This window comes from Cyclopterus lumpus, chromosome 10 (assembly GCF_009769545.1).
Source record: "Cyclopterus lumpus isolate fCycLum1 chromosome 10, fCycLum1.pri, whole genome shotgun sequence".
NCBI lineage: Eukaryota > Metazoa > Chordata > Actinopteri > Perciformes > Cyclopteridae > Cyclopterus > Cyclopterus lumpus.
The window spans coordinates 12,983,638-13,009,172 of record NC_046975.1 but is presented as its reverse complement, the minus strand read 5'-3'; the positions used below and the strand labels follow the sequence as shown (position 1 = coordinate 13,009,172).

Here is a 25,535-nt window from a genome sequence, read left to right as displayed (position 1 = left end):
TTACGTCATGAACGGTGAGAATACAATATTATTATTTATAGAAAAATAATTACATTCAAATGATGAGTACGACCGAATTGTAAGAGTCGACACTTGGAAAAGAGTACGTTATGTAAATGTGTACATGTTAGATACAGACAGACTTAGATAGATAGATGGATAGATAGATAGATAGAAAGAGAAGATAGAACGTGTAATTCGGCAGTATAGCTTATGTACCAACGAATAAACATAAGCTAATGAAAAGACCCAAATGCACACATATACACGCTTTGCAAACGAACACACTCGTCATTACTGCAGTTATAAGAAATTCAAAATAGTAATATCAAAAGTCCAGGGCAACAACTATGTCTCTGTCCATGGTGCTGATTGCAAAATAGTGAAAATGGAGCCTCGTTAGGAATTTACCAGTCACAAGGAGCATACAAACTAACTAAAATTACACGAAGTGACCAACCTCCAGAGGAGAGTCTGGTTCATCCAGGATGCTCTTCTCACTCTGTATCCGCTGCATCGTCCCTGTAGAACTGGGGTCCATTATCAGCACGTTCTGACTACCGGCTCCGTCGAACTTACAGTCACTCTTTCTGGAGTCGGTCGTCCTGCACACCTCGTAGTTGTACACGTGTTGGAGAGTCCCTGTCCCCAAAGTGTCTGAGTAACGTGGTGGATAATACGGAATCACAGGGAGATTGGAGTGATACATGACGCGAGACTGTCTCCACCTGTAGATCTTAACTGATATAATAACCACTAAACACGTGATGAAGAGGAAGGAAACTACAGCCAAAGCCAGCACTAAGTAGAAAGTCAGGTTGTCGTTGTACTCCTTGTCTTGAGTAAAGTCAGTGAACTCAGACAGCACTTCAGGGAAGCTGTCCGCCACCGCCACGTTAACAATGACTGTAGCTGAACGAGAGGGCTGCCCGTTGTCCTCCACGATAACAGTCAGTCTTTGTTTCACAGCATCTTTATCAGTGACTTGGCGGATAGTTCTTATTTCTCCATTCTGTAAGCCCACTTCAAACAGCGCCCTGTCTGTGGCTTTCTGCAGTTTATAGGAGAGCCAGGCATTCTGTCCAGAGTCCACATCCACAGCCACCACTTTAGTGACCAGATAGCCCACATCTACTGAACGAGGCACCATTTCAGCCACCAGAGAGCCACCAGTCTGGACTGGGTACAGAACCTGAGGAGGGTTGTCGTTCTGGTCCTGGATCAGTACTTTCACAGTCACGTTGCTACTGAGTGGAGGGGAGCCTCCATCCTGCGCTTTGACACGGAAGTGGAAGTCTTTGATTTGCTCGTAGTCAAAAGAGCGCACTGCATGGATGACTCCACTATCAGCACTAACGGACACATATGAGGAGACTGGCACTCCGTTAAAAGAGGAGTCCTCCAGTATGTAAGAAACACGGGCGTTCTGGTTCCAGTCAGCGTCTCTGGCTTTCACTGTGAATATAGAGAGACCTGGTGTGTTGTTTTCTACAATGTAGGCCTCATATGAGCTCCTCTCAAAGACAGGCGCGTTATCATTCACATCAGAGATCTGTAAACTGAGAGTGACGCTGCTGGAGAGGGAGGGGACTCCTTCATCAGAGCAGGTCACCGTAATATTATACTGAGAAGAGATCTCTCGGTCTAAATCGACCTCTGTAATTAAAGTATAAAATCCATTTGATGTAGTTTGTATTTTGAAAGGAATGTCACCGTCTATATTACACTCTACATCTCCATTATTCTCTGAGTCAGCATCATTTACACTTAACATAGCAATAACAGTATTTGGAGGTGAGTCCTCTAATATGGACTCAGATTTAGAAACAATGTTTATATCAGGATTATTGTCATTTATATCAACAACATCAACAATTACTTTAGTAGAATCAGAGAGTCCCCCGCTGTCTACAACTTCAATATCCATTTGATATATTTTGGCCTTTTCATAATCTATTTCACCGACTAGAATTATTTCACCAGTTTTCGAGTTGATATGAAACAGTTCAGATAAACTACGTTTGCTGGTAGATATTAGATACGAGACTTCTCCGTTCACGCCGATGTCTTTATCAGTTGCACTTACAGTTGTTACGCTGGTGCCTTTGGGAGAGTTTTCTAGTATTTTTGCTTTATACAGCGGTTTAGCGAATGCAGGCGCATTGTCATTCGCATCTAATACATTGATAAATATCCGCATTGTCCCTGACATCTGCGACTCTCCTCCATCTATAGCAGTTAATAACAGCGAAATGCGTTCCTGTTTTTCTCGATCGAGAGGCTTCTGTAAAACCATCTCCACTTTTTTACTTCCATCTGCTTGACTTTGCAGTTTTAATATAAAGTTATCAGTTGGAACAAGTGAGTATGTCTGTAAACCATTAATTCCAATATCGGAATCATATGCTTTCTCTAAAATGAATTTCGATCCAATCACAGCGGACTCGCTGATTTCAAAGCGTTTTTCTGCATTTGTGAAAGTGGGGGTATTATCGTTTGTGTCGGTGATCTCTACTGTTACACGAAACAGTTCCATTGGATTTTCCAGAATCAACTGGAAATGTAAAGCACAAGGCGTCGTCTCTCCACATAAAGCCTCTCGGTCTATCCTCTCCTGGATAAAAAGGACGCCCCTTTCTTTATTCAGCCCGATGTATTCCACGCTGCCTCCCGTATAGACGCGAGCTTTGCCTGATTTCAGCCTTTTAAGATCCAAACCTAAATCATGCGCTATGTTACCAACAACAGAGCCTTTCGCCATTTCTTCGGGAACGGAATAGCTGACCTGCCCGAGCACACAGCTGAGACAGAGCACCGAGAAAAACAGCAGTACTTGCCGTCTCATTGTTCTCTCCGTGGTGGTTTCCTGCACCATTAATTAAATCCCAAGCTTAACCAAAGCAGTCGATGTGAAGGTAGAAAACAAAAAAATTATCCACACTCCAGCGGGAAGAAGCAAAACTAAATATCCAGTGATTCAATTCCTCGCGTGGTTTCTTATGAGAGCAAACTATGTATTCTGTCTTTCTCCGATTATGTCCGCTGTAAATATATACAAAGGGGCAGGACAGAGACAGGAACAACATAGCATCTCCCAACACGCTTGCCGACAGCGACCCTCTGAGTTGAAAATACAGATTACAATACAGAGAACAGGTGCAGTGCAAAATAAACGGTTAAAAACAGGAATAAGAATCAAATAATAATGTGGAATATGTGTCTCTCATACATTATGTTTGCTGCTATTTTGTTCCAACAATTTAGTTAAATGTTTGAATCATGTGAACACAAAACGTGTTTTTTAGTTATACATATAGGTGGTATGAAGCCAAAACGAAAAATAAAAAGCACAAGACATGAGTTTGTTCACCTCTGGTAGCAGTGTTAAGTGTCGCTGTCCATGGTGCTGAATATAACAAGTGTTGCAATACCTAAACTTCTCAGGTATATATATTCAAATTACTGCAGAAAATAGTTTCCTTGACTACCATGACACAAACGTAAATTTGCATTCAAATGAAAATATAACTATTAAAGTTTTCCAACCTCTAGAGGAGAGTCTGGTTCATCCAGGATGCTCTTCTCACTCTGTATCCGCTGCATCGTCCCTGTAGAACTGGGGTCCATTATCAGCACGTTCTGACTACCGGCTCCGTTGAACTTACAGTCACTCTTTCTGGAGTCAGTCGTCCTGCACACCTCGTAGTTGTACACGTGTTGGAGAGTCCCTGTCCCCAAAGTGTCTGAGTAACGTGGTGGATAATACGGAATCACAGGGAGGTTGGAGTGATACATGACGCGAGACTGTCTCCACCTGTAGATCTTCACTGATATAATAACCACTAGACACGTGATAAAGAGGAATGAAACTACAGCTAAAGCCAGGACTAAGTAGAAAGTCAGGTTGTCGTTGTACTCCTTGTCTTGTGTAAAGTCAGTGAACTCAGACAGCACTTCAGGGAAGCTGTCCGCCACCGCCACGTTAACAATGACTGTAGCTGAACGAGAGGGCTGCCCGTTGTCCTCCACGATAACAGTCAGTCTTTGTTTCACAGCATCTTTATCAGTGACTTGGCGGATAGTTCTTATTTCTCCATTCTGTAAGCCCACTTCAAACAGCGCCCTGTCTGTGGCTTTCTGTAGTTTATAGGAGAGCCAGGCATTCTGTCCAGAGTCCACATCCACAGCCACCACTTTAGTGACCAGATAGCCCACATCAACTGAACGAGGCACCATTTCAGCCACCAGAGAGCCACCCGTCTGGACTGGGTACAGCACCTGAGGGGGGTTGTCGTTCTGGTCCTGGATCAGTACTTTCACAGTCACGTTGCTACTGAGTGGTGGGGAGCCTCCATCCTGCGCTTTGATGCGGAAGTGGAAGTCTTTGATCTGCTCATAGTCAAAAGAGCGCACTGCATGGATGACTCCACTATCAGCACTAACGGACACATATGAGGAGACTGGCACTCCGTTAACAGAGGAGTCCTCCAGTATGTAAGAAACACGGGCGTTCTGGTTCCAGTCAGCGTCTCTGGCTTTCACTGTGAATATAGAGAGACCTGGTGTGTTGTTTTCTACAATGTAAGCCTCATATGAGCTCCTCTCAAAGACAGGCGCGTTATCATTCACATCAGAGATCTGTAAGGTGAGAGTGACGCTGCTGGAGAGGGAGGGTACTCCTTCATCAGAGCAGGTCACCGTTATATTATACTGAGAAGAGATCTCTCGGTCTAAATGGACCTCTGTAATTAAAGTATAAAATCCATTTGATGTAGTTTGTATTTTTAAAGGAATGTCACCGTCTATATTACACTCTACATCTCCATTATTCTCTGAGTCAGGATCATTTACACTTAACATAGCAATAACAGTATTTGGAGGTGAGTCCTCTAAAATGGAGTCAGATTTAGAAACAATGTTTATATCAGGATTATTGTCATTTATATCAACAACATCAACAATTACTTTAGTAGAATCAGAGAGTCCCCCGCTGTCTACAACTTCGATATCAATTTCATAATTTTTTGCCTTTTCATAATCTATTTCACCGACAAGTAAAAGTTCACCTGTTTTTGAATTGATATTAAACAGTTCAGATAAAAGATGTTCGCTGGTAGATATTAGATACGAGACTTCTCCGTTCACTCCGTTGTCTTTATCATTTGCACTTACAGTTGTTACGCTGGTGCCTTTGGGAGAGTTTTCAAGTATTTTTGCTCTATACAGCGGTTTAGCGAATGCAGGTGCGTTGTCATTCACATCTAATACATTGATAAATATCCGCATTGTCCCTGACATCTGCGGCTCTCCTCCATCTATAGCAGTTAATAACAGCGAAATGCGTTCCTGCTTTTCTCGATCGAGAGGCTTCTGTAAAACCATCTCCACTTTTTTACTTACGCCTGCTTGATTTCCAGATTTTAATACAAAGTTATCAGTGGGAACAAGTGAGTATTGTTGTAAACCATTCATCCCGATGTCGGAATCAATTGCTTTCTCTAATACAAATTTCGATCCAATCACAGCGGACTCGCTGATTTCAAAGCGTTTTTCGGCATTTGTGAAAGTGGGGGTATTATCGTTTGTGTCGGTGATCTCTACTGTTACACGAAACAGTTCCATTGGATTTTCCAGAATCAACTGGAAATGTAAAGCACAAGGCGTCGTCTCTCCACATAAAGCCTCTCGGTCTATCCTCTCCTGGATAAAAAGGACGCCCCTTTCTTTATTCAGCCCGATGTATTCCATGCTGCCTCCCGTATAGACGCGAGCTTTGCCTGATTTCAGCCTTTTAAGATCCAAACCTAAATCATGCGCTATGTTACCAACAACAGAGCCTTTCGCCATTTCTTCGGGAACGGAATAGCTGACCTGCCCGAGCACGCAGTTTAGACAGAGCACCGAGAGAAACAGCAGTACTTGCCGTCTCATTGTTCTCTCTGTGGTGGTTTCCTGCACCATTAATTAAATCCCAAGCTTTACCAAAGCAGTCGATGTGAAGGTAGAAAACAAAAAAATGGTCCACACTCCAGCTGTAAGAAGCAAACCTAAATATCCAGTGATACAATTCCTCGCATGGTTTCTTCTGAGAGCGACCTGTGTATTCTGTCTTTCTCCGATTATGTCCGCTGTATATACACCAAGGGGCAGGACACAGACAGGAACAACATGGCATCTAGATAAATCGCAACACGCTTGCCGACAGCGACCCTCTGAGTTAAAAATACAGATTACAATACAGAGAACTGGTGCAGTGCAAAATAAACGGTTAAAAACAGGAATAACAATCACATAACAATGTGGAATATTTACACGTCACACATTATGTTTGCTGCTATTTTGTTCCAACAAATTAGTAAAAAGTTTGAATCATGTGAATACAAAACGTGTTTTTTAGTTATACATATAGGTGGTATGAAGCCAAAACTAATAATAAAAAAACACAAGACATAAGTTTGTTCACCTTTGGTAGCAGTGTTAGGTGTGGCTGTCCATGGTGCTGAATATATATAAATTGTTCCAATACCTAAACTCCTCAGGTATTTATATTCAGATTACTGCAGAAAGCAGTTGCCTTGTCTACCATGACAAAATGTAAATTTGCATTAAAATGAAAATATAATTATTAACGTCTTCCAACCTCTAGAGGAGAGTCTGGTTCATCCAGGATGCTCTTCTCACTCTGTATCCGCTGCATCGTCCCTGTAGAACTGGGGTCCATTATCAGCACGTTCTGACTACCGGCTCCATTGAACTTACAGTCACTCTTTCTGGAGTCAGTCGTCCTGCACACCTCGTAGTTGTACACGTGTTGGAGAGTCCCTGTCCCCAAAGTGTCCGAGTAACGTGGTGGATAATACGGAATCACAGGGAGATTGGAGTGATACATGACGCGAGACTGTCTCCACCTGTAGATCTTCACTGATATAATAACCACTAAACACGTGATGAAGAGGAAGGAAACTACAGCTAAAGCCAGCACTAAGTAGAAAGTCAGGTTGTCGTTGTACTCCTTGTCTTGTGTAAAGTCAGTGAACTCAGACAGCACTTCAGGGAAGCTGTCCGCCACCGCCACGTTAACAATGACTGTAGCTGAACGAGAGGGCTGCCCGTTGTCCTCCACTAGAACAGTCAGTCTTTGTTTCACATCATCTTTATCAGTGACTTGGCGGATAGTTCTTATTTCTCCATTCTGTAAGCCCACTTCAAACAGTGCCCTGTCTGTGGCTTTCTGTATTTTATATGAGAGCCAGGCATTCTGTCCAGAGTCCACATCCACAGCCACCACTTTAGTGACCAGATAGCCCACATCTACTGAACGAGGCACCATTTCAGCCACCAGAGAGCCACCGGTCTGGACTGGGTACAGCACCTGAGGGGGGTTGTCGTTCTGGTCCTGGATCAGTACTTTCACAGTCACGTTGCTAGTGAGTGGAGGGGAGCCTCCATCCTGCGCTTTGACGCGGAAGTGGAAGTCTTTGATTTGCTCGTAGTCAAAAGAGCGCACTGCATGGATGACTCCACTATCAGCACTAACGGACACATATGAGGAGACTGGCACTCCGTTAACAGAGGAGTCCTCCAGTATGTAAGAAACACGGGCGTTCTGGTTCGAGTCAGCGTCTCTGGCTTTCACTGTGAATATAGAGAGACCTAGTGTGTTGTTTTCTACAATGTAAGCCTCATATGAGCTCCTCTCAAAGACAGGCGCGTTATCATTCACATCAGAGATCTGTAAGGTGAGAGTGACGCTGCTGGAGAGGGAGGGGACTCCTTCATCAGAGCAGGTCACCGTAATATTATACTGAGAAGAGATCTCTCGGTCTAAATCGAGCTCTGTAATTAAAGTATAAAATCCATTTGATGTAGTTTGTATTTTGAAAGGAATGTCACCGTCTATATTACACTCTACATCTCCATTATTCTCTGAGTCTGGATCATTTACACTTAACATAGCAATAACAGTATTTGGAGGTGAGTCCTCTAATATGGACTCAGATTTAGAAACAATGTTCATATCAGGATTATTGTCATTTATATCAACAACATCAACAATTACTTTAGTAGAATCAGAGAGTCCACCTCTGTCTACAACTTCGATATCAATTTCATAATGTTTTGCCTTTTCATAATCTATTTCACCGACAAGTAAAAGTTCACCTGTTTTTGAATTGATATTAAACAGTTCAGATAAAAGACGTTCGCTGGTAGATATTAGATACGAGACTTCTCCGTTCACGCCGATGTCTTTATCAGTTGCACTTACAGTCGTTACGCTGGTGCCGTTGGGAGAGTTTTCTAGTATTTTTGCTTTATACAGCGGTTTAGCGAATGCAGGTGCGTTGTCATTCGCATCTAATACATTGATAAATATTCGTAATGTCCCCGACATCTGCGGCTCTCCTCCATCTATAGCAGTTAATAACAGCGAAATGCGTTCCTGCTTTTCTCGATCGAGAGGCTTCTGTAAAACCATCTCCACTTTTTTACTTACGCCTGCCTGATTTCCTGATTTTAATACAAAGTTATCATTGGAAACAAGTGAGTATTGTTGTAAACCATTCATCCCGATGTCGGAATCAATTGCTTTCTCTAATACAAATTTCGATCCAATCACAGCGGACTCGCTGATTTCAAAGTGTTTTTCTGCATTTGTGAAAGTGGGGGTATTATCGTTTGTGTCGGTGATCTCTACTGTTACACGAAACAGTTCCATTGGATTTTCCAGAATCAACTGGAAATGTAAAGCACAAGGCGTCGTCTCTCCACATAAAGCCTCTCGGTCTATCCTCTCCTGGATAAAAAGGACGCCCCTTTCTTTATTCAGCCCGATGTATTCCACGCTGCCTCCCGTATAGACGCGAGCTTTGCCTGATTTCAGCCTTTTAAGATCCAAACCTAAATCATGTGCTATGTTACCAACAACAGAGCCTTTCGCCATTTCTTCGGGAACAGAATAGCTGACCTGCCCGAGCACGCAGCTGAGACAGAGCATCGAGAGAAACAGCAGTACTTGCCGTCTCATTGTTCTCTCCGTGGTGGTTTCCTGCACCATTAATTAAATCTTAAGCTTAACCAAAGCAGTCGATGTGAAGGTAGAAAACAAAAAAATTATCCACACTCCAGCGGGAAGAAGCAAAACTAAATATCCAGTGATTCAATTCCTCACGTGGTTTCTTATGAGAGCAAACTATGTATTCTGTCTTTCTCCGATTATGTCCGCTGTAAATATATACAAAGGGGCAGGACAGAGACAGGAACAACATAGCATCTAGTTAAATCGCAACACGCTTGCCGACAGCGACCCTCTGAGTTGAAAATACAGATTATAATACAGAGAACTGGTGCAGTGCAAAATAAACGGTTAAAAACAGGAATAAGAATCAAATAATTATTTGTAATATTTGTCTCTCATACATTATGTTTGCTGCTATTTTGTTCCAACAATTTAGTTAAATGTTTGAATCATGTGAACACAAAACGTGTTTTTTAGTTATACATATAGGTGGTATGAAGCCAAAACGAAAAATAAAAAGCACAAAACATGAGTTTGTTCACCTCTGGTAGCAGTGTTAAGTGTCGCTGTCCATGGTGCTGAATATAACAAGTGTTGCAATACCTAAACTTCTCAGGTATATATATTAAAATTACTGCAGAAAGTAGTTTCCTTGATTACCATGACAAAAACGTAAATTTGCATTTAAAATGAAAATATAACTATTAAAATTTGCCAACCTCTAGAGGAGAGTCTGGTTCATCCAGGATGCTCTTCTCATTCTGTATCCGCTGCATCGTCCCTGTAGAACTGGGGTCCATTATCAGCACGTTCTGACTACCGGCTCCGTTGAACTTACAGTCACTCTTTCTGGAGTCAGTCGTCCTGCACACCTCGTAGTTGTACACGTGTTGGAGAGTCCCGGTCCCCAAAGTGTCTGAGTAACGTGGTGGATAATACGGAATCACAGGGAGATTGGAGTGATACATGACGCGAGACTGTCTCCACCTGTAGATCTTCACTGATATAATAACAACTAGACACGTGATGAAGAGGAATGAAACTACAGCCAGAGCCAGGACTAAGTAGAAAGTCAGGTTGTCGTTGTACTCCTTGTCTTGTGTAAAGTCAGTGAACTCAGAGAGCACTTCAGGGAAGCTGTCCGCCACCGCCACGTTAACAATGACTGTAGCTGAACGAGAGGGCTGCCCGTTGTCCTCCACTATAACAGCCAGTCTTTGTTTCACAGCATCTTTATCAGTGACTTGGCGGATAGTTCTTATTTCTCCATTCTGTAAGCCCACTTCAAACAGCGCCCTGTCTGTGGCTTTCTGCAGTTTATAGGAGAGCCAGGCATTCTGTCCAGAGTCCACATCCACAGCCACCACTTTAGTGACCAGATAGCCCACATCGACTGAACGAGGCACCATTTCAGCCACCAGAGAGCCACCAGTCTGGACTGGGTACAGAACCTGAGGGGGGTTGTCGTTCTGGTCCTGGATCAGTACTTTCACAGTCACGTTGCTACTGAGTGGAGGGGAGCCTCCATCCTGCGCTTTGACGCAGAATTGGAAGTCTTTGATCTGCTCGTAGTCAAAAGAGCGCACTGCATGGATGACTCCACTATCAGCACTAACGGACACATATGAGGAGACTGGCACTCCGTTAACAGAGGAGTCCTCCAGTATGTAAGAAACACGGGCGTTCTGGTTCCAGTCAGCGTCTCTGGCTTTCACTGTGAATATAGAGAGACCTGGTGTGTTGTTTTCTACAATGTAAGCCTCATATGAGCTCCTCTCAAAGACAGGCGCGTTATCATTCACATCAGAGATCTGTAAGCTGAGAGTGACGCTGCTGGAGAGGGAGGGGACTCCTTCATCAGAGCACGTCACAGTTATATTATACTGAGAAGAGATCTCTCGGTCTAAATCGACCTCTGTAATTAAAGTATAAAATCCATTTGATGTAGTTTGTATTTTGAAAGGAATGTCACCGTCTATATTACACTCTACATCTCCATTATTCTCTGAGTCTGGATCATTTACACTTAACATAGCAATAATAGTATTTGGAGGTGAGTCCTCGAATATGGACTCAGATTTAGAAACAATGTTTATATCAGGATTATTGTCATTTATATCAACAACATCAACTATTACTTTAGTAGAATCAGAGAGTCCCCCGCTGTCCACAACTTCAATATCTATTTGATACAATTTCGCTTTTTCATAATCTATTTCACCTACTAGGATAATATCACCTGTTTTTGAATTAATATTAAACAGTTCGGATAAAATACGTTTGCTGGTAGATATTAGATACGAGACTTCTCCGTTCACGCCGATGTCTTTATCAGTTGCACTTACAGTCGTTACGCTGGTGCCTTTGGGAGAGTTTTCTAGTATTTTTGCTTTATACAGCGGTTTAGCGAATGCAGGTGCGTTGTCATTCACATCTAATACATTGATAAATATTCCTAATGTCCCTGACATCTGCGGCTCTCCTCCATCTATAGCAGTTAATAACAGCGACATGCGTTCCTGCTTTTCTCGATCGAGAGGCTTCTGTAAAACCATCTCCACTTTTTTACTGCCATCTGCCTGATTTTCGAGTTTTAATACAAAGTTATCAGTGGGAACAAGTGAGTATTGTTGTAAACCATTCATCCCAATATCGGAATCAATTGCTTTCTCTAATACAAATTTCGATCCAATCACAGCGGACTCGCTGATTTCAAAGCGTTTTTCTGCATTTGTGAAAGTGGGGGTATTATCGTTTGTGTCGGTGATCTCTACTGTTACACGAAACAGTTCCATTGGATTTTCCAGAATCAACTGGAAATGTAAAGCACAAGGCGTCGTCTCTCCACATAAAGCCTCTCGGTCTATCCTCTCCTGGATAAAAAGGACGCCCCTTTCTTTATTCAGCCCGATGTATTCCACGCTGCCTCCCGTATAGACGCGAGCTTTGCCTGATTTCAGCCTTTTAAGATCCAAACCTAAATCATGCGCTATGTTACCAACAACAGAGCCTTTCGCCATTTCTTCGGGAACGGAATAGCTGACCTGCCCGAGCACGCAGTTTAGACAGAGCACCGAGAGAAACAGCAGTACTTGCCGTCTCATTGTTCTCTCCGTGGTGGTTTCCTGCACCATTAATTAAATTCCAAGCTTTACCAAAGCAGTCGATGTGAAGGTAGAAAACAAAAAAATCATCCACACTCCAGCGTGAAGAATCAAAACTAAATATCCAGTGATTCAATTCCTCGCGTGGTTTCTTATGAGAGCGAACTGTGTATTCTGTCTTTCTCCGATTATGTCCGCTGTAAATATATACAAAGGGGCAGGACAGAGACAGGAACAACATAGCATCTAGTTAAATCGCAACACGCTTGCCGACAGCGACCCTCTGAGTTGAAAATACAGATTACAATACAGAGAACTGGTGCAGTGCAAAATAAACGGTTAAAAACAGGAATAACAATCAAATAATAATGTGGGATACTTACACGTCACACATTATGTTTGCTGCTATTTTGTTCCAACAATTTAGTTAAATGTTTGAATCATGTGAACACAAAACGTGTTTTTTAGTTATACATATAGGTGGTATGAAGCCAAAACGAAAAATAAAAAAACACAAGACACGAGTTTGTTCACCTCTGGTAGCAGTGTTAAGTGTCGCTGTCCATGGTGCTGAATATAAAAAAGTGTTGCAATACCTAAACTTCTCAGGTATATGTATATATATATATATATATATATATATATATATATATATATATATTCAGAATACTGCAGAAAGCAGTTGCCTTGATTACAATGACAAAAACGTAAATTTGCATTAAAATGAAAAAATAACTATTAAAGTTTTCCAACCTCTAGAGGAGAGTCTGGTTCATCCAGGATGCTCTTCTCACTCTGTATCCGCTGCATCGTCCCTGTAGAACTGGGGTCCATTATCAGCACGTTCTGACTACCGGCTCCGTTGAACTTACAGTCACTCTTTCTGGAGTCAGTCGTCCTGCACACCTCGTAGTTGTACACGTGTTGGAGAGTCCCTGTCCCCAAAGTGTCTGAGTAACGTGGTGGATAATACGGAATCACAGGGAGATTGGAGTTATACATGACGCGAGATTGTCTCCACCTGTAGATCTTCACTGATATAATAACCACTAGACAGGTGATGAAGAGGAAGGAAACTACAGCCAAAGCCAGGGCTAAGTAGAAAGTCAGGTTGTCGTTGTACTCCTTGTCTTGTGTAAAGTCAGTGAACTCAGACAGCACTTCAGGGAAGCTGTCCGCCACCGCCACGTTAACAATGACTGTAGCTGAACGAGAGGGCTGCCCGTTGTCCTCCACGATAACAGTCAGTCTTTGTTTCACAGCATCTTTATCAGTGACTTGGCGGATAGTTCTTATTTCTCCATTCTGTAAGCCCACTTCAAACAGCGCCCTGTCTGTGGCTTTCTGCAGTTTATAGGAGAGCCAGGCATTCTGTCCAGAGTCCACATCCACAGCCACCACTTTAGTGACCAGATAGCCCACATCTACTGAACGAGGCACCATTTCAGCCACCAGAGAGCCTCCAGTCTGGACTGGGTACAGAACCTGAGGAGGGTTGTCGTTCTGGTCCTGGATCAGTACTTTCACAGTCACGTTGCTACTGAGTGGAGGGGAGCCTCCATCCTGCGCTTTGACACGGAAGTGGAAGTCTTTGATCTGCTCGTAGTCAAAAGAGCGCACTGCATGGATGACTCCACTATCAGCACTAACGGACACATATGAGGAGACTGGCACTCCGTTAACAGAGGAGTCCTCCAGTATGTAAGAAACACGGGCGTTCTGGTTCCAGTCAGCGTCTCTGGCTTTCACTGTGAATATAGAGAGACCTGGTGTGTTGTTTTCTACAATGTAAGCCTCATATGAGCTCCTCTCAAAGACAGGCGGGTTATCATTCACATCAGAGATATGTAAGGTGAGAGTGACGCTGCTGGAGAGGGAGGGGACTCCCTCATCAGAGCAGGTCACTGTTATATTATACTGCGAAGCTGTCTCTCGGTCTAACTCACTGTCTGTCACTAAACTGTAGAAATCATTCGCAGAAGTAATAATTAATGGTATGTTGCCATTTATTCTGCAGTTCACTTGGCCATTGTTACTTGAATCTGCGTCAAGGACACTGAACATAACTATAATTGTATTTTGGGAAGAGTCTTCTGGGATTGAATCAGATTTGGAAAGTATACTGATTACAGGCTTATTATCATTAATATCAATAACATTAACAATAATCTTACTGGAATCAGAAAGTCCACCACTGTCTTGAGCTTCGATATCAATTCGGTAATACTTAGCTTTTTCAAAGTCAACTTCACCAACTAATATTACCTCACCGTTTTCATTTATATTAAATATATCAGATACACTGTCCATAGTGGTCGATACGGAATAAGAAACGTCCCCGTTTGTGCCTTTATCTGCATCAGATGCACTCACTGTTATCAATGTGGTTCCCTTCGGAGAATTTTCGGACATGGCTGCCTTATAAAGCGAGTGCATAAACACAGGAGCATTGTCGTTTACATCGAGCACGGTAACATAAATCTTTACTGTACTGGACATCTGAGGTTCTCCTCCATCTACAGCTGTCAACAACAATGATATGTGTTCTTCTTTCTCTCGATCTAACGGCTTGTGCAAGACCAATTCGACCTTTTTAATGCCATCTGAATGACTTTGTATGTTCAATAAAAAATTGTCAGTAGGTTTCAAGCTGTAATTTCTCAGTCCATTTATGCCAATGTCTGCATCAACCGCTCTTTCCAAGACAAATTTAGATCCTGTAACTGCGGATTCGCTGATTTCAAAACGTTTCTCGTCATTTTTAAAACTGGGACTGTTATCGTTGATATCGGTTATCTCTACTGTTATCCGAAAAAGCTCCATTGGGTTTTCTAGAATAACCTGCAAATGCAAAGCACAAGGCGTAGTCTGTCTGCACAGCGACTCTCTGTCGATTCTCTCTTTCACGAGGAGGACTCCTCTTTCCCTACTCAGCTCGATGTATTCTGCACTGTCGCCGGTAAATATACGGGCTTTACCTGACTTGATTCTTTTCAAATCCAAACCTAAATCCCGTGCTATGTTGCCCACTACAGAACCCTTCGCCATTTCCTCCGGAATAGAGTAGCTGACCTGACCGAGAACTGAACCGAGCGAGAAGATCGTGATGAAAATCAATACTTGCCGTCCCATTGTTCTATCCGTACGTTCGCGACACAAAAAGGGTGTAACTCTCGGTTTCACAATAAAAATATATCCATGTGAAAATTAATTGATAAAATAATATCGAGCAAATCCATGAATTATGCAGGAGAGTCTATATACTCTGTGTGTCCATCTAAGGGGCAATGCTCGTATTGAGTGCTTTCTCTCTTTTTCTTTCTTTAAAATAACGACATAACGTGGGAGGATCTGCCTTAAATCCTGTCCAGAGCTTCAACACGTTAACCAACAGCGGCCCATAGAGTCCATAACGTGATATTGCAAGAGCATCAACGCATATATCAGTTGGAACTGTTTCAGAATATGCATTAAATGTATTAAAGGTACAATGCAATGACTTTAAAAACATTAATCTAGAATGGAGCGCCGTGCATCCAATTACCACATAAACCGAACAGCAAAATACTATAACACACAGGCAACTGACCAAACATTAATACGACTACATGAGACAAAATAAAGAGAGAGAGAGAGAGAGAGAGAGAGCGAAATATAAAGTGCAAGTGGGTTTACATTGTACGGCCTCTGTCCAAGGTGCTGGAATTCAGCTGTCAGAAATCAGACACATATCTCAACATGGAGCTTTGACAAAAACAAAGGAGGGGCATTCTAACCTCTAGAGGAGAGTCTGGTTCATCCAGGATGCTCTTCTCACTCTGTATCCGCTGCATCGTCCCTGTAGAACTGGGGTCCATTATCAGCACGTTCTGAGTACCGGCTCCGCCGAACTTACAGTCACTCTTTCTGGAGTCGGTCGTCCTGCACACCTCGTAGTTGTACACGTGTTGGAGAGTCCCTGTCCCCAAAGTGTCTGAGTAACGTGGTGGATAATACGGAATCACAGGGAGATTGGAGTGATACATGACGCGAGACTGTCTCCACCTGTAGATCTTCACTGATATAATAACCACTACACAGGTGATGAAAAGGAAGGAAACTACAGCCAAAGCCAGCACTAAGTAGAAAGTCAGGTTGTCGTTGTACTCCTTGTCTTGTGTAAAGTCAGTGAACTCAGACAGCACTTCAGGGAAGCTGTCCGCCACCGCCACGTTAACAATGACTGTAGCTGAACGTGAGGGCTGCCCGTTGTCCTCCACTATAACAGTCAGTCTTTGTTTCACAGCATCTTTATCAGTGACTTGGCGGATAGTTCTTATTTCTCCATTCTGTAAGCCCACTTCAAACAGCGCCCTGTCTGTGGCTTTCTGTAGGTTATAGGAGAGCCAGGCATTCTGTCCAGAGTCCACATCCACAGCCACCACTTTAGTGACCAGATAGCCCACATCAACTGAACGAGGCACCATTTCAGCCACCAGAGAGCCACCAATCTGGACTGGGTACAGCACCTGAGGAGGGTTGTCGTTCTGGTCCTGGATCAATACTTTCACAGTCACGTTGCTACTGAGTGGAGGGGAGCCTCCATCTTGCGCTTTGACGCGGAAGTGGAAGTCTTTGATCTGCTCGTAATCAAAAGAGCGCACTGCATGGATGACTCCACTATCAGCACTAACGGACACATATGAGGAGACTGGCACTCCGTTAACAGAGGAGTCCTCCAGTATGTAAGAAACACGGGCGTTCTGGTTCCAGTCAGCGTCTCTGGCTTTCACTGTGAATATAGAGAGACCTGGTGTGTTGTTTTCTACAATGTAAGCCTCATATGAGCTCCTCTCAAAGACAGGCGCGTTATCATTCACATCAGAGATCTGTAAACTGAGAGTGACGCTGCTGGAGAGGGAGGGGACTCCTTCATCAGAGCAGGTCACCGTTATATTATACTGAGAAGAGATCTCTCTATCTAAATTGCTGTTTGTTCGTATGCCATAGAAACCAGTCGATGTATTTTCAATGATAAAAGTAAAACTGTCACTTAAAAAACATGTAATTTCTCCGTTATTATTCGAGTCCGCATCATGCACATTCATAACCGCAACAACTGTTTTAAACGTGGAATCTTCCGGAATAGATTGTGTTGTTGACATTAAATCTATTATTGGAATATTGTCATTCACATCAATTATGTCAAATAGTATTTTGCACGAGTCAGTAAGCCCCCCTTGATCTCTTGCTTTAACATCTAACTGATAATGTTTTGATATTTCATAATCTATTTTGCCAATCAAACGTACTTCACCACTTGTCCCATGTATTTCAAATAAATCAAAAATTCCATCAGTGTTACTGGTAATGGAGTACGTTACCAAACCATTCGTGCCTTGATCCATATCAGTGGCTGTTACAGTCATTAATGAAGTTCCCTTCTGGGAGTTTTCCATTAAATTCGCTTTATAAGTTGACTGCGTAAACACCGGAGCATTGTCATTCGCATCTAACACAGTAACATGAATTTGCACTGTCCCTGTCAGCTGAGGTTCTCCTCCGTCGACGGCTGTTAGTGTTAAAGTCAGTTGCTCTTTTTTCTCGCGATCGAGAGGTTTTTCCAAGACCATCTCTACCTCCTTTTCTCCACCTGCGTTGTCGTTGAGTTTTAAAACGAAATTATCTGTTGGATTCAGGGAATAGCTCTTGAGCCCGTTCATACCAACGTCATAATCTAATGCTTTCTCTAATACAAATTTGGACGCGCTGACAGCCGATTCGCTGATCTCAAATATCATATTATTCATTTTAAATATTGGGGCGTTGTCGTTTATGTCTTTTATTTCTACCGTAACGCGAAAGAACTCGATGGGGTTTTCCAAAATGATTTGAAAATGTAAAGCACAAGGAGTCGTTTGCTTGCATAAAGTCTCTCTGTCCATTCTCTCTTTGATGAGAAGGAGACCCTTTTCTTTATTCAACTCGATGTATTCAGCGCCATTTCCAACATGCAAGCGAGCTTTTCCTGTTTTCAAACGTATTAAATCTAAACCTAAATCTTGTGCTATGTTGCCAATCAACGAGCCTTTTGACATTTCCTCGGGAATAGAATAGCTGAATTGCCCAAGCACGGGACATAAAAACAGCATGGCGGAAAACAATAGTACTTGCCGTCTCATTGTTTCGTTCAACGATTAGGATCACAACAACCAGTAAAATAAAATCCGTATAGTTGTATTCCAATCACTGGATGATTAAGAAGGAAGAACCATCAACAAAAATGTCGATCAATATATTTCCAATTTCTTTGCATGTATGCAGTGTTCCTGGTAGCTCCCACTGTGCATTGTGTCCGCCTTGCTTCTCAGAAATATAAATGATCTGGGAGGTGCTGTTAAAATCTGCAGTGAAACTACCACACACTAGCCAACAGCGTCCCTAAGAGTACAGAACACGAAACTGCACACGACTGGACTTTAGGGAGACCGATCATATCACACACACACACACACACACACACACACACACACACACACACACACACACACACACACACACACACACACACACACAGGCACACACAGACACACACTTATATATATTTTAAAAGTGAAGGAAACAGTTGATTTCTGTAGCATGATTCTCCGTTTTAACAAACTCGTTTAAAAACAATTATAAAAAAATAAATAATGAAACAGGAAAGAACTATAAACTTGTCCTATGTATGTCCGATGTATTCCACTAGTTGCTGCTGACATTTTTTACTTAACAAATGTACATGATATAATACAGTGAGACACATCTAAAGACACACAAGCACACACAATTGCTTGTAACTTCAAGATTGAAAGGATAACTGAGCTCTGATGCGAAACTTCGTCAAGCTCTGTGGTGTTGCATGTATTATAGCACACAGTGAACCAAATGATCTAAATCGACTAAAGAACAGGTTTTTTTTGCTCCAAAAAGCGTATGTTATTGGAGAAGGCCTCACCTCTAGAGGAGAGTCTGGTTTATCCAGGATGCTCTTCTCACTCTGTATCCGCTGCATCGTCCCTGTAGGACTGGGGTCCATTATCAGCACGTTCTGACTACCGGCTCCGCCGAACTTACAGTCACTCTTTCTGGAGTCGGTCGTCCTGCACACCTCGTAGTTGTACACGTGTTGGAGAGTCCCGGTCCCCAAAGTGTCTGAGTAACGTGGTGGATAATACGGAATCACAGGGAGATTGGAGTGATACATGACGCGAGACTGTCTCCATCTGTAGATCTTCACTGATATAATAACTACTAAACAGGTGATGAAGAGGAAGGAAACTACAGCTAAAGCCAGCACTAAGTAGAAAGTCAGGTTGTCGTTGTACTCCTTGTCTTGTGTAAAGTCAGTGAACTCAGACAGCACTTCAGGGAAGGTGTCCGCCACCGCCACGTTAACAATGACTGTAGCTGAACGAGAGGGCTGCCCGTTGTCCTCCACTATAACAGTCAGTCTTTGTTTCACAGCATCTTTATCAGTGACTTGGCGGATAGTTCTTATTTCTCCATTCTGTAAGCCCACTTCAAACAGCGCCCTGTCTGTGGCTTTCTGCAGTTTATAGGAGAGCCAGGCATTCTGTCCAGAGTCCACATCCACAGCCACCACTTTAGTGACCAGATAGCCCACATCTACTGAACGAGGCACCATTTCAGCCACCAGAGAGCCACCAGTCTGGACTGGGTACAGCACCTGAGGAGGGTTGTCGTTCTGGTCCTGGATCAGTACTTTCACAATCACGTTGCTACTGAGTGGTGGGGAGCCTCCATCCTGCGCTTTGACGCGGAAGTGGAAGTCTTTGATCTGCTCGTAGTCAAAAGAGCGCACTGCATGGATGACTCCACTATCAGCACTAACGGACACATATGAGGAGACTGGCACTCCGTTAACAGAGGAGTCCTCCAGTATGTAAGAAACACGGGCGTTCTGGTTCCAGTCATCGTCTCTGGCTTTCACTGTGAATATAGAGAGACCTGGTGTGTTGTTTTCTACAATGTAGGCCTCATATGAGCTCCTCTCAAAGACAGGCGCGTTATCATTCACATCCGAGATCTGTAAGGTGAGAGTGACGCTGCTGGAGAGGGAGGGGACTCCTTCATCAGAGCAGGTCACCGTTATATTATACTGAGAAGAGATCTCTCTATCTAAATCACTGTCTGTCACTAAACTATAAAAATTATTTGTTGATGTTTTTAAAGTAAATGGTACATTTTCACTGATAAAGCATTTCACGTTTCCGTTTTCTCCTGAGTCCTTGTCTTCAATATTTATCATTGTAACGACTGTATTGAGTTTGGCATCCTCTGATATAACAGTTGACTTTGACATTATATCAATTTCTGGCTTGTTGTCATTCACGTCCTGCACATCAACAATTAATTTGCAAGAATCTGTGAGTCCTCCCTTGTCACTAGCAAGTAAATGTATTTGATAGTTTCGCGAATCTTCAAAATCAATATTTCCAATTAAATTAACATCGCCGTTTTCTTCATTTACCTCAAACACTTTCCTTACATTATCTAACGTATTTGTGATTGAATATGTTATTTTGCCGTTAGAACCGTGATCTGCATCTGAGGCTGAAACAATGTCAACAAGTGTTCCTTTAGGTGAGTTCTCATGAACTGTAGCCTTGTATGTTGGCTGCGTAAAAACTGGAGCATTATCATTAGCGTCTAAAACTGTAATAACAATCAGCATTGTTCCTGACATCTGCGGCTCTCCTCCATCTACAGCCGTTAACACCAGAGATATCTGCTCTTGTTTCTCTCTGTCTAGCGGCTGCTGTAGCACCATCTCAACATTTCTATTCCCATCGGCGTTATTGCGCAATTTCAGAGCAAAATTATCCGTTGGTTTCAATTCGTAGTTTTTAAGATTATTCATTCCAACATCAAGATCCACAGCCCTTTCCAGCACAAATTTCGCTCCGGTAATCGCAGACTCGCTAATTTTGAATTTCATCTCACTTTTTTCAAAGACTGGTTTATTATCATTAATATCTGTGATCTTCACAGTAACGCTGTAAAATTCCATAGGATTTTCCAAAATGATCTGAAAATGTAAAGCACAAGGCGTCGTCCGCCTACAAAGCGCCTCTCTGTCGATTCTCTCTTTGACGAGGAGGACTCCCCTTTCTCTGTTCAGCTCGATGTACTCGTCGCTGTCTCGAGTATAAATTCGCGCTTTACCAGATACCAGACGTTTGGTTTGTATACCTAAATCCTGTACAATATTACCCACTAAAGATCCTTTGACCATTTCCTCAGGAATAGTGTAGCTGACCTGCCCAAACACCGTGCCAACGGAGAGGAGGCAGATAAACAGCAGCGCTTGCCTCGTCATTGTTCTTCTAGACTGTCTCCATGCGTTTATAGCTCACAAAACGGATACAGATTGCAGTATCAAACCTTAACGTATCGCCTGTATAATCCACACAAGAAAAATAAAGTCCCATAGGTCCACGTCCTCTTTAAAATGTTCTACACGACTAGAGTGTCCGTTGGTTCTCTTCGTGCTCCTTCTTTATTATGTCGATGTTACATGGGAGGTGCTGCTGCAGCCCTACTGTTAGCCGTTGAAACTCTGGCCAACAGCGGCCCGAAGAGTCCACACTATAAAACTGCAGTAAACCAACACAATAGAGTATGTTCAGAAGACTGGCGGGCACAAAATAAATTATGGAGCTGGTTAATGGATCAACACATCTCACTAGATGCATTTGAAACAATACAAAGATGACAAACAAGCAGATTAATTCATTTTCGCTGTCCGATGTTCTGAAATCAATATATTCTGATGAAGGACCGACAACAAGAAATAAGTCTCGCCAAAAGACACGGATTCACCTGCCCAAATTAACTTCCCATACCATGACTGTTGTCCAAAAAAAATATACGAATCAATGGAAACCAGTTGATATAGGAAGTAGTAAAACAATCAGATACGATTTCAGAATACTAAGTCAGAAAGCTAAAATGACAGCATGTCTGTATCTGCATGCATCTGCCTTTATATTCAGATGAAGCCGATGTAAAAATATAGAAACATCAAGAAATAAAAACTGATCATATTCAGCAAAGTCCAAAAAGAGATTGAAGCATTGATGGAATACATATTTTAGGCTAAACAGAATATAGGTTGAGAGGGTCAGTACAGCGAGTTTAGGAGAAGATCATCGCTGAACCACATGTAACATTATTCCCACCTGGAAACAATGAGCTTTAAAGTTGAAACAGTTTACGGATAATGGTTTGTAAAAACAAATGTTAAAGCAGTCTAACCTCGAGAGGAGAGTCTGGCTCATCCAGGATGCTCTTCTCACTCTGTATCCGCTGCATCGTCCCTGTAGAACTGGGGTCCATTATTAGCACGTTCTGACTACCGGCTCCGCCGAACTTACAGTCACTCTTTCTGGAGTCAGTCGTCCTGCACACCTCGTAGTTGTACACGTGTTGGAGAGTCCCTGTCCCCAAAGTGTCTGAGTAACGTGGTGGATAATACGGAATCACAGGGAGGTTGGAGTGATACATGACGCGAGACTGTCTCCACCTGTAGATCTTAACTGATATAATAACCACTAGACACGTGATGAAGAGGAAGGAAACTACAGCCAAAGCCAGCACTAAGTAGAAAGTCAGGTTGTCGTTGTACTCCTTGTCTTGAGTAAAGTCAGTGAACTCAGACAGCACTTCAGGGAAGCTGTCCGCCACCGCCACGTTAACAATGACTGTAGCTGAACGAGAGGGCTGCCCGTTGTCTTCGACTATAACAGTCAGTCTTTGTTTCACAGCATCTTTATCAGTGACTTGGCGGATAGTTCTTATTTCTCCATTCTGTAAGCCCACTTCAAACAGCGCCCTGTCTGTGGCTTTCTGCAGTTTATAGGAGAGCCAGGCATTCTGTCCAGAGTCCACATCCACAGCCACCACTTTAGTGACCAGATAGCCCACATCGACTGAACGAGGCACCATTTCAGCCACCAGAGAGCCACCAGTCTGGACTGGGTACAGCACCTGAGGAGGGTTGTCGTTCTTGTCCTTGATCAATACTTTCACAGTCACGTTGCTACTGAGTGGTGGGGAGCCTCCATCCTGCGCTTTCACGCGGATGTGGAAGTCTTTGATCTGCTCGTAGTCAAAAGAGCGCACTGCATGGATGACTCCACTATCAGCACTAACGGACACATATGAGGAGACTGGCACTCCGTTAACAGAGGAGTCCTCCAGTATGTAAGAAACACGGGCGTTCTGGTTCCAGTCAGCGTCTCTGGCTTTCACTGTGAATATAGAGAGACCTGGTGTGTTGTTTTCTACAATGTAAGCCTCATATGAGCTCCTCTCAAAGACAGGCGCGTTATCATTCACATCAGAAATCTGTAAGGTGAGAGTGACGCTGCTGGAGAGGGAGGGGACTCCCTCATCAGAGCAGGTCACTGTTATATTACACTCAGATAATATCTCCCTGTCTAATTCACTGTCGGTTACCAAACTATAGAAATTAGTGGTAGACGTTTTTAAAATGAATGGTACATTTTCGCTAATAAAACACTGCACTTTCCCGTTTTCTCCTGTGTCTCTGTCCTCAATATTTATCATCGTAACCACAGTATTAAGCTTGGCATCCTCTGATATAACAGTTGACTTAGACATTATGTTAATGTCAGGCCTGTTGTCATTTATGTCTTGCACATCAACGATTAATTTACACGAATCAGTGAGTCCTCCATCATCACTAGCACGTACATTTATTTGAAAATGCCGTGACTCCTCAAAATCTATATTTCCAATTAGAGTAACATCACCACTATCCCTGTTCATCCTAAACACTTTTCTGACATCATCTAACATATTTGTGATTGAATATGTTATTTTGCCGTTAGAACCGTTATCTGCATCTGAGGCTGAAATAGTAGCAACAATTGTTCCTTTAGGTGAGTTCTCAGTAACTGTAGCCTTGTATGTTGGCTGTGTAAAAACTGGAGCATTATCATTAGCGTCTAAAACTGTAATAACAATCAGCATTGTTCCTGACATATGTGGCTCTCCTCCATCTACAGCCGTTAATACCAGCGATATCTGCTCTTGTTTCTCTCTGTCTAAAGGCTGCTGTAGCACCATCTCAACATTGTTATTCCCATCTGCATTATTGTGCAGTTTCAGTGCAAAATTATCAGTAGGCTTTAGTTCGTAGCTTTGAACAGCATTAATTCCAACATCAAGATCCGCAGCCCTTTCCAGCACAAATGTTGTCCCGATAAACGCCGACTCACTTATTTTAAATTTGATTTCTCCCTCTTCAAAGGTTGGTTTATTATCATTAATATCTGTGATCTGGACTGTAACGCTATAAAATTCCATAGGATTCTCCAAAATAATCTGAAAATGTAAAGCACAAGGCGTCGTCTGTCTGCAAAGCACCTCTCTGTCGATTCTCTCTTTGACGAGGAGGACTCCCCTTTCTCTGTTCAGCTCGATGTAGTCATCGCTGTCTCGGGAATAAATTCGAGCTTTACCAGAAGTCAAACGTTTGGTTTCTAAACCTAAATCTTGTGCTATATTACCAATGAAAGAGCCTTTCGTTATTTCCTCGGGTATTGTGTAGCTGACCTGCCCCATAACGGAGCCAAGCAAAAGGATAGAGATGAACAACAGCGCTTGTCCCTTCATTGTTCTATCGGTGAATTTTCTCCTCAAGGGTCGACAGTCCGGTTAAATATCCGATCAACTGAAATCAATCGAAGTGTCAAACATCCATTTTGCAGCTGTACAATCCACAGAGTAAAAATAGACGGTTTTGGAGGTCGTGGTGTCGTTTATCATACATCCCGAAAGTCCGTTCTTTCCCTTCGTGTCTCTTTTCATTATGGTGATGTTACATAGAAGGAGCTGCTACAGCATTACTCTCAGCCGTGCACACTCTGGTCAACAGCGGCCCTTAGAGTTCATAACACAAAACTACAGAGAACCAACATTGAGTAATCATCCAGCAGACTTAGTAGAAAATGTAACTTGAAATACAGTAAACATAGCGGAAGTAAAACGGTGAAATGCCACAAACAGGATAGTATTTCTCAATTTTTCTCTGAATATTGCGCAATAATAGTGTCCGTAAGTTATATGAATCGCATCTTAACAAAAATATCAGAAAAAAACCCAAAATAAAATTAGAAAGGAAGGGGAAAAGAAATACCAAAAAAGTATACATTTAAAAACATCTCTGGGACGGAAATGGAGGGGGGAAAGGTAATATGTCACTGTCCGAGGCCCTGAAAAGAAGAACGCGTAAAGATGGTCGACATTACTGCCCATCATAAGTCTTTTCATGCAGATACAAATAATGCATCTAACATATTTAAACACATGATTAATTATATTTATTAAAAAAAACTACATTCTGA

At 42.6% G+C, this 25,535-nt stretch overlaps 5 protein-coding genes and 1 pseudogene across 11 annotated transcripts in view; all 6 read right to left on the bottom strand.

The window, feature by feature from the left end:
* LOC117737724 (protocadherin gamma-C5-like) overlaps positions 1–2,851 on the bottom strand; it is a 72,199-nt gene extending 69,348 nt beyond the window's left edge. For 2 of the 3 annotated variants that reach the window (XM_034543865.1, XM_034543870.1), the window contains exon 1: positions 461–2,845. In XM_034543865.1, coding sequence (XP_034399756.1) covers positions 461–2,845 — 2,385 coding nt within the window. Of the gene's footprint in view, positions 1–460 lie in introns of all 3 variants that reach the window. The other variant, XM_034543872.1, reaches the window with a different exon arrangement.
* LOC117737726 (protocadherin gamma-A1-like) overlaps positions 1–9,025 on the bottom strand; it is a 37,881-nt gene extending 28,856 nt beyond the window's left edge. The window contains exons 1-3 of one of the 5 annotated variants that reach the window (XR_004610062.1): positions 6,641–9,025; positions 3,547–3,728; positions 614–642 (exon numbers count right to left, since the gene is read on the bottom strand). Coding sequence is in view for 3 of the 5 variants with exons in the window: in XM_034543875.1 (XP_034399766.1) it covers positions 1,453–1,455; positions 3,547–3,822; positions 6,641–9,025 (2,664 nt within the window). In the remaining 2 variants the exon portion in view is untranslated. Of the gene's footprint in view, positions 1–613; positions 643–1,357; positions 1,456–3,546; positions 3,823–4,459; positions 4,542–6,640 lie in introns of those variants that run through there. The other 4 variants (XR_004610061.1, XM_034543875.1, XM_034543874.1 and 1 more) reach the window with 4 other exon arrangements.
* Positions 9,026–9,720: 695 nt separating this feature from the next.
* Positions 9,721–12,161, bottom strand: LOC117737737 (protocadherin beta-16-like). The gene has a single exon (XM_034543887.1). The coding sequence runs from the start codon at positions 12,148–12,150 to the stop codon at positions 9,721–9,723; it is 2,430 nt and encodes an 809-aa protein (XP_034399778.1). The 5' UTR covers positions 12,151–12,161.
* Positions 10,649–15,252, bottom strand: LOC117737744 (protocadherin gamma-A8-like). The gene is made up of 2 exons (XM_034543894.1): positions 12,874–15,252; positions 10,649–10,730 (listed from the first exon to the last, which is right to left on the bottom strand). Exons 1-2 carry the CDS (start codon positions 15,250–15,252, stop codon positions 10,728–10,730), a joined length of 2,382 nt encoding a protein of 793 aa, XP_034399785.1. The 3' UTR covers positions 10,649–10,727.
* A 3,788-nt stretch (positions 15,253–19,040) lies between these two features.
* Positions 19,041–21,481, bottom strand: LOC117737993 (annotated as a pseudogene).
* Positions 21,482–21,809: 328 nt separating this feature from the next.
* LOC117737743 (protocadherin gamma-A2-like) lies at positions 21,810–25,480 on the bottom strand. The gene has a single exon (XM_034543893.1). It carries the CDS (start codon positions 24,802–24,804, stop codon positions 22,405–22,407), a length of 2,400 nt encoding a protein of 799 aa, XP_034399784.1. The 5' UTR covers positions 24,805–25,480; the 3' UTR covers positions 21,810–22,404.
* Between the last annotated feature and the right edge of the window lie 55 nt (positions 25,481–25,535).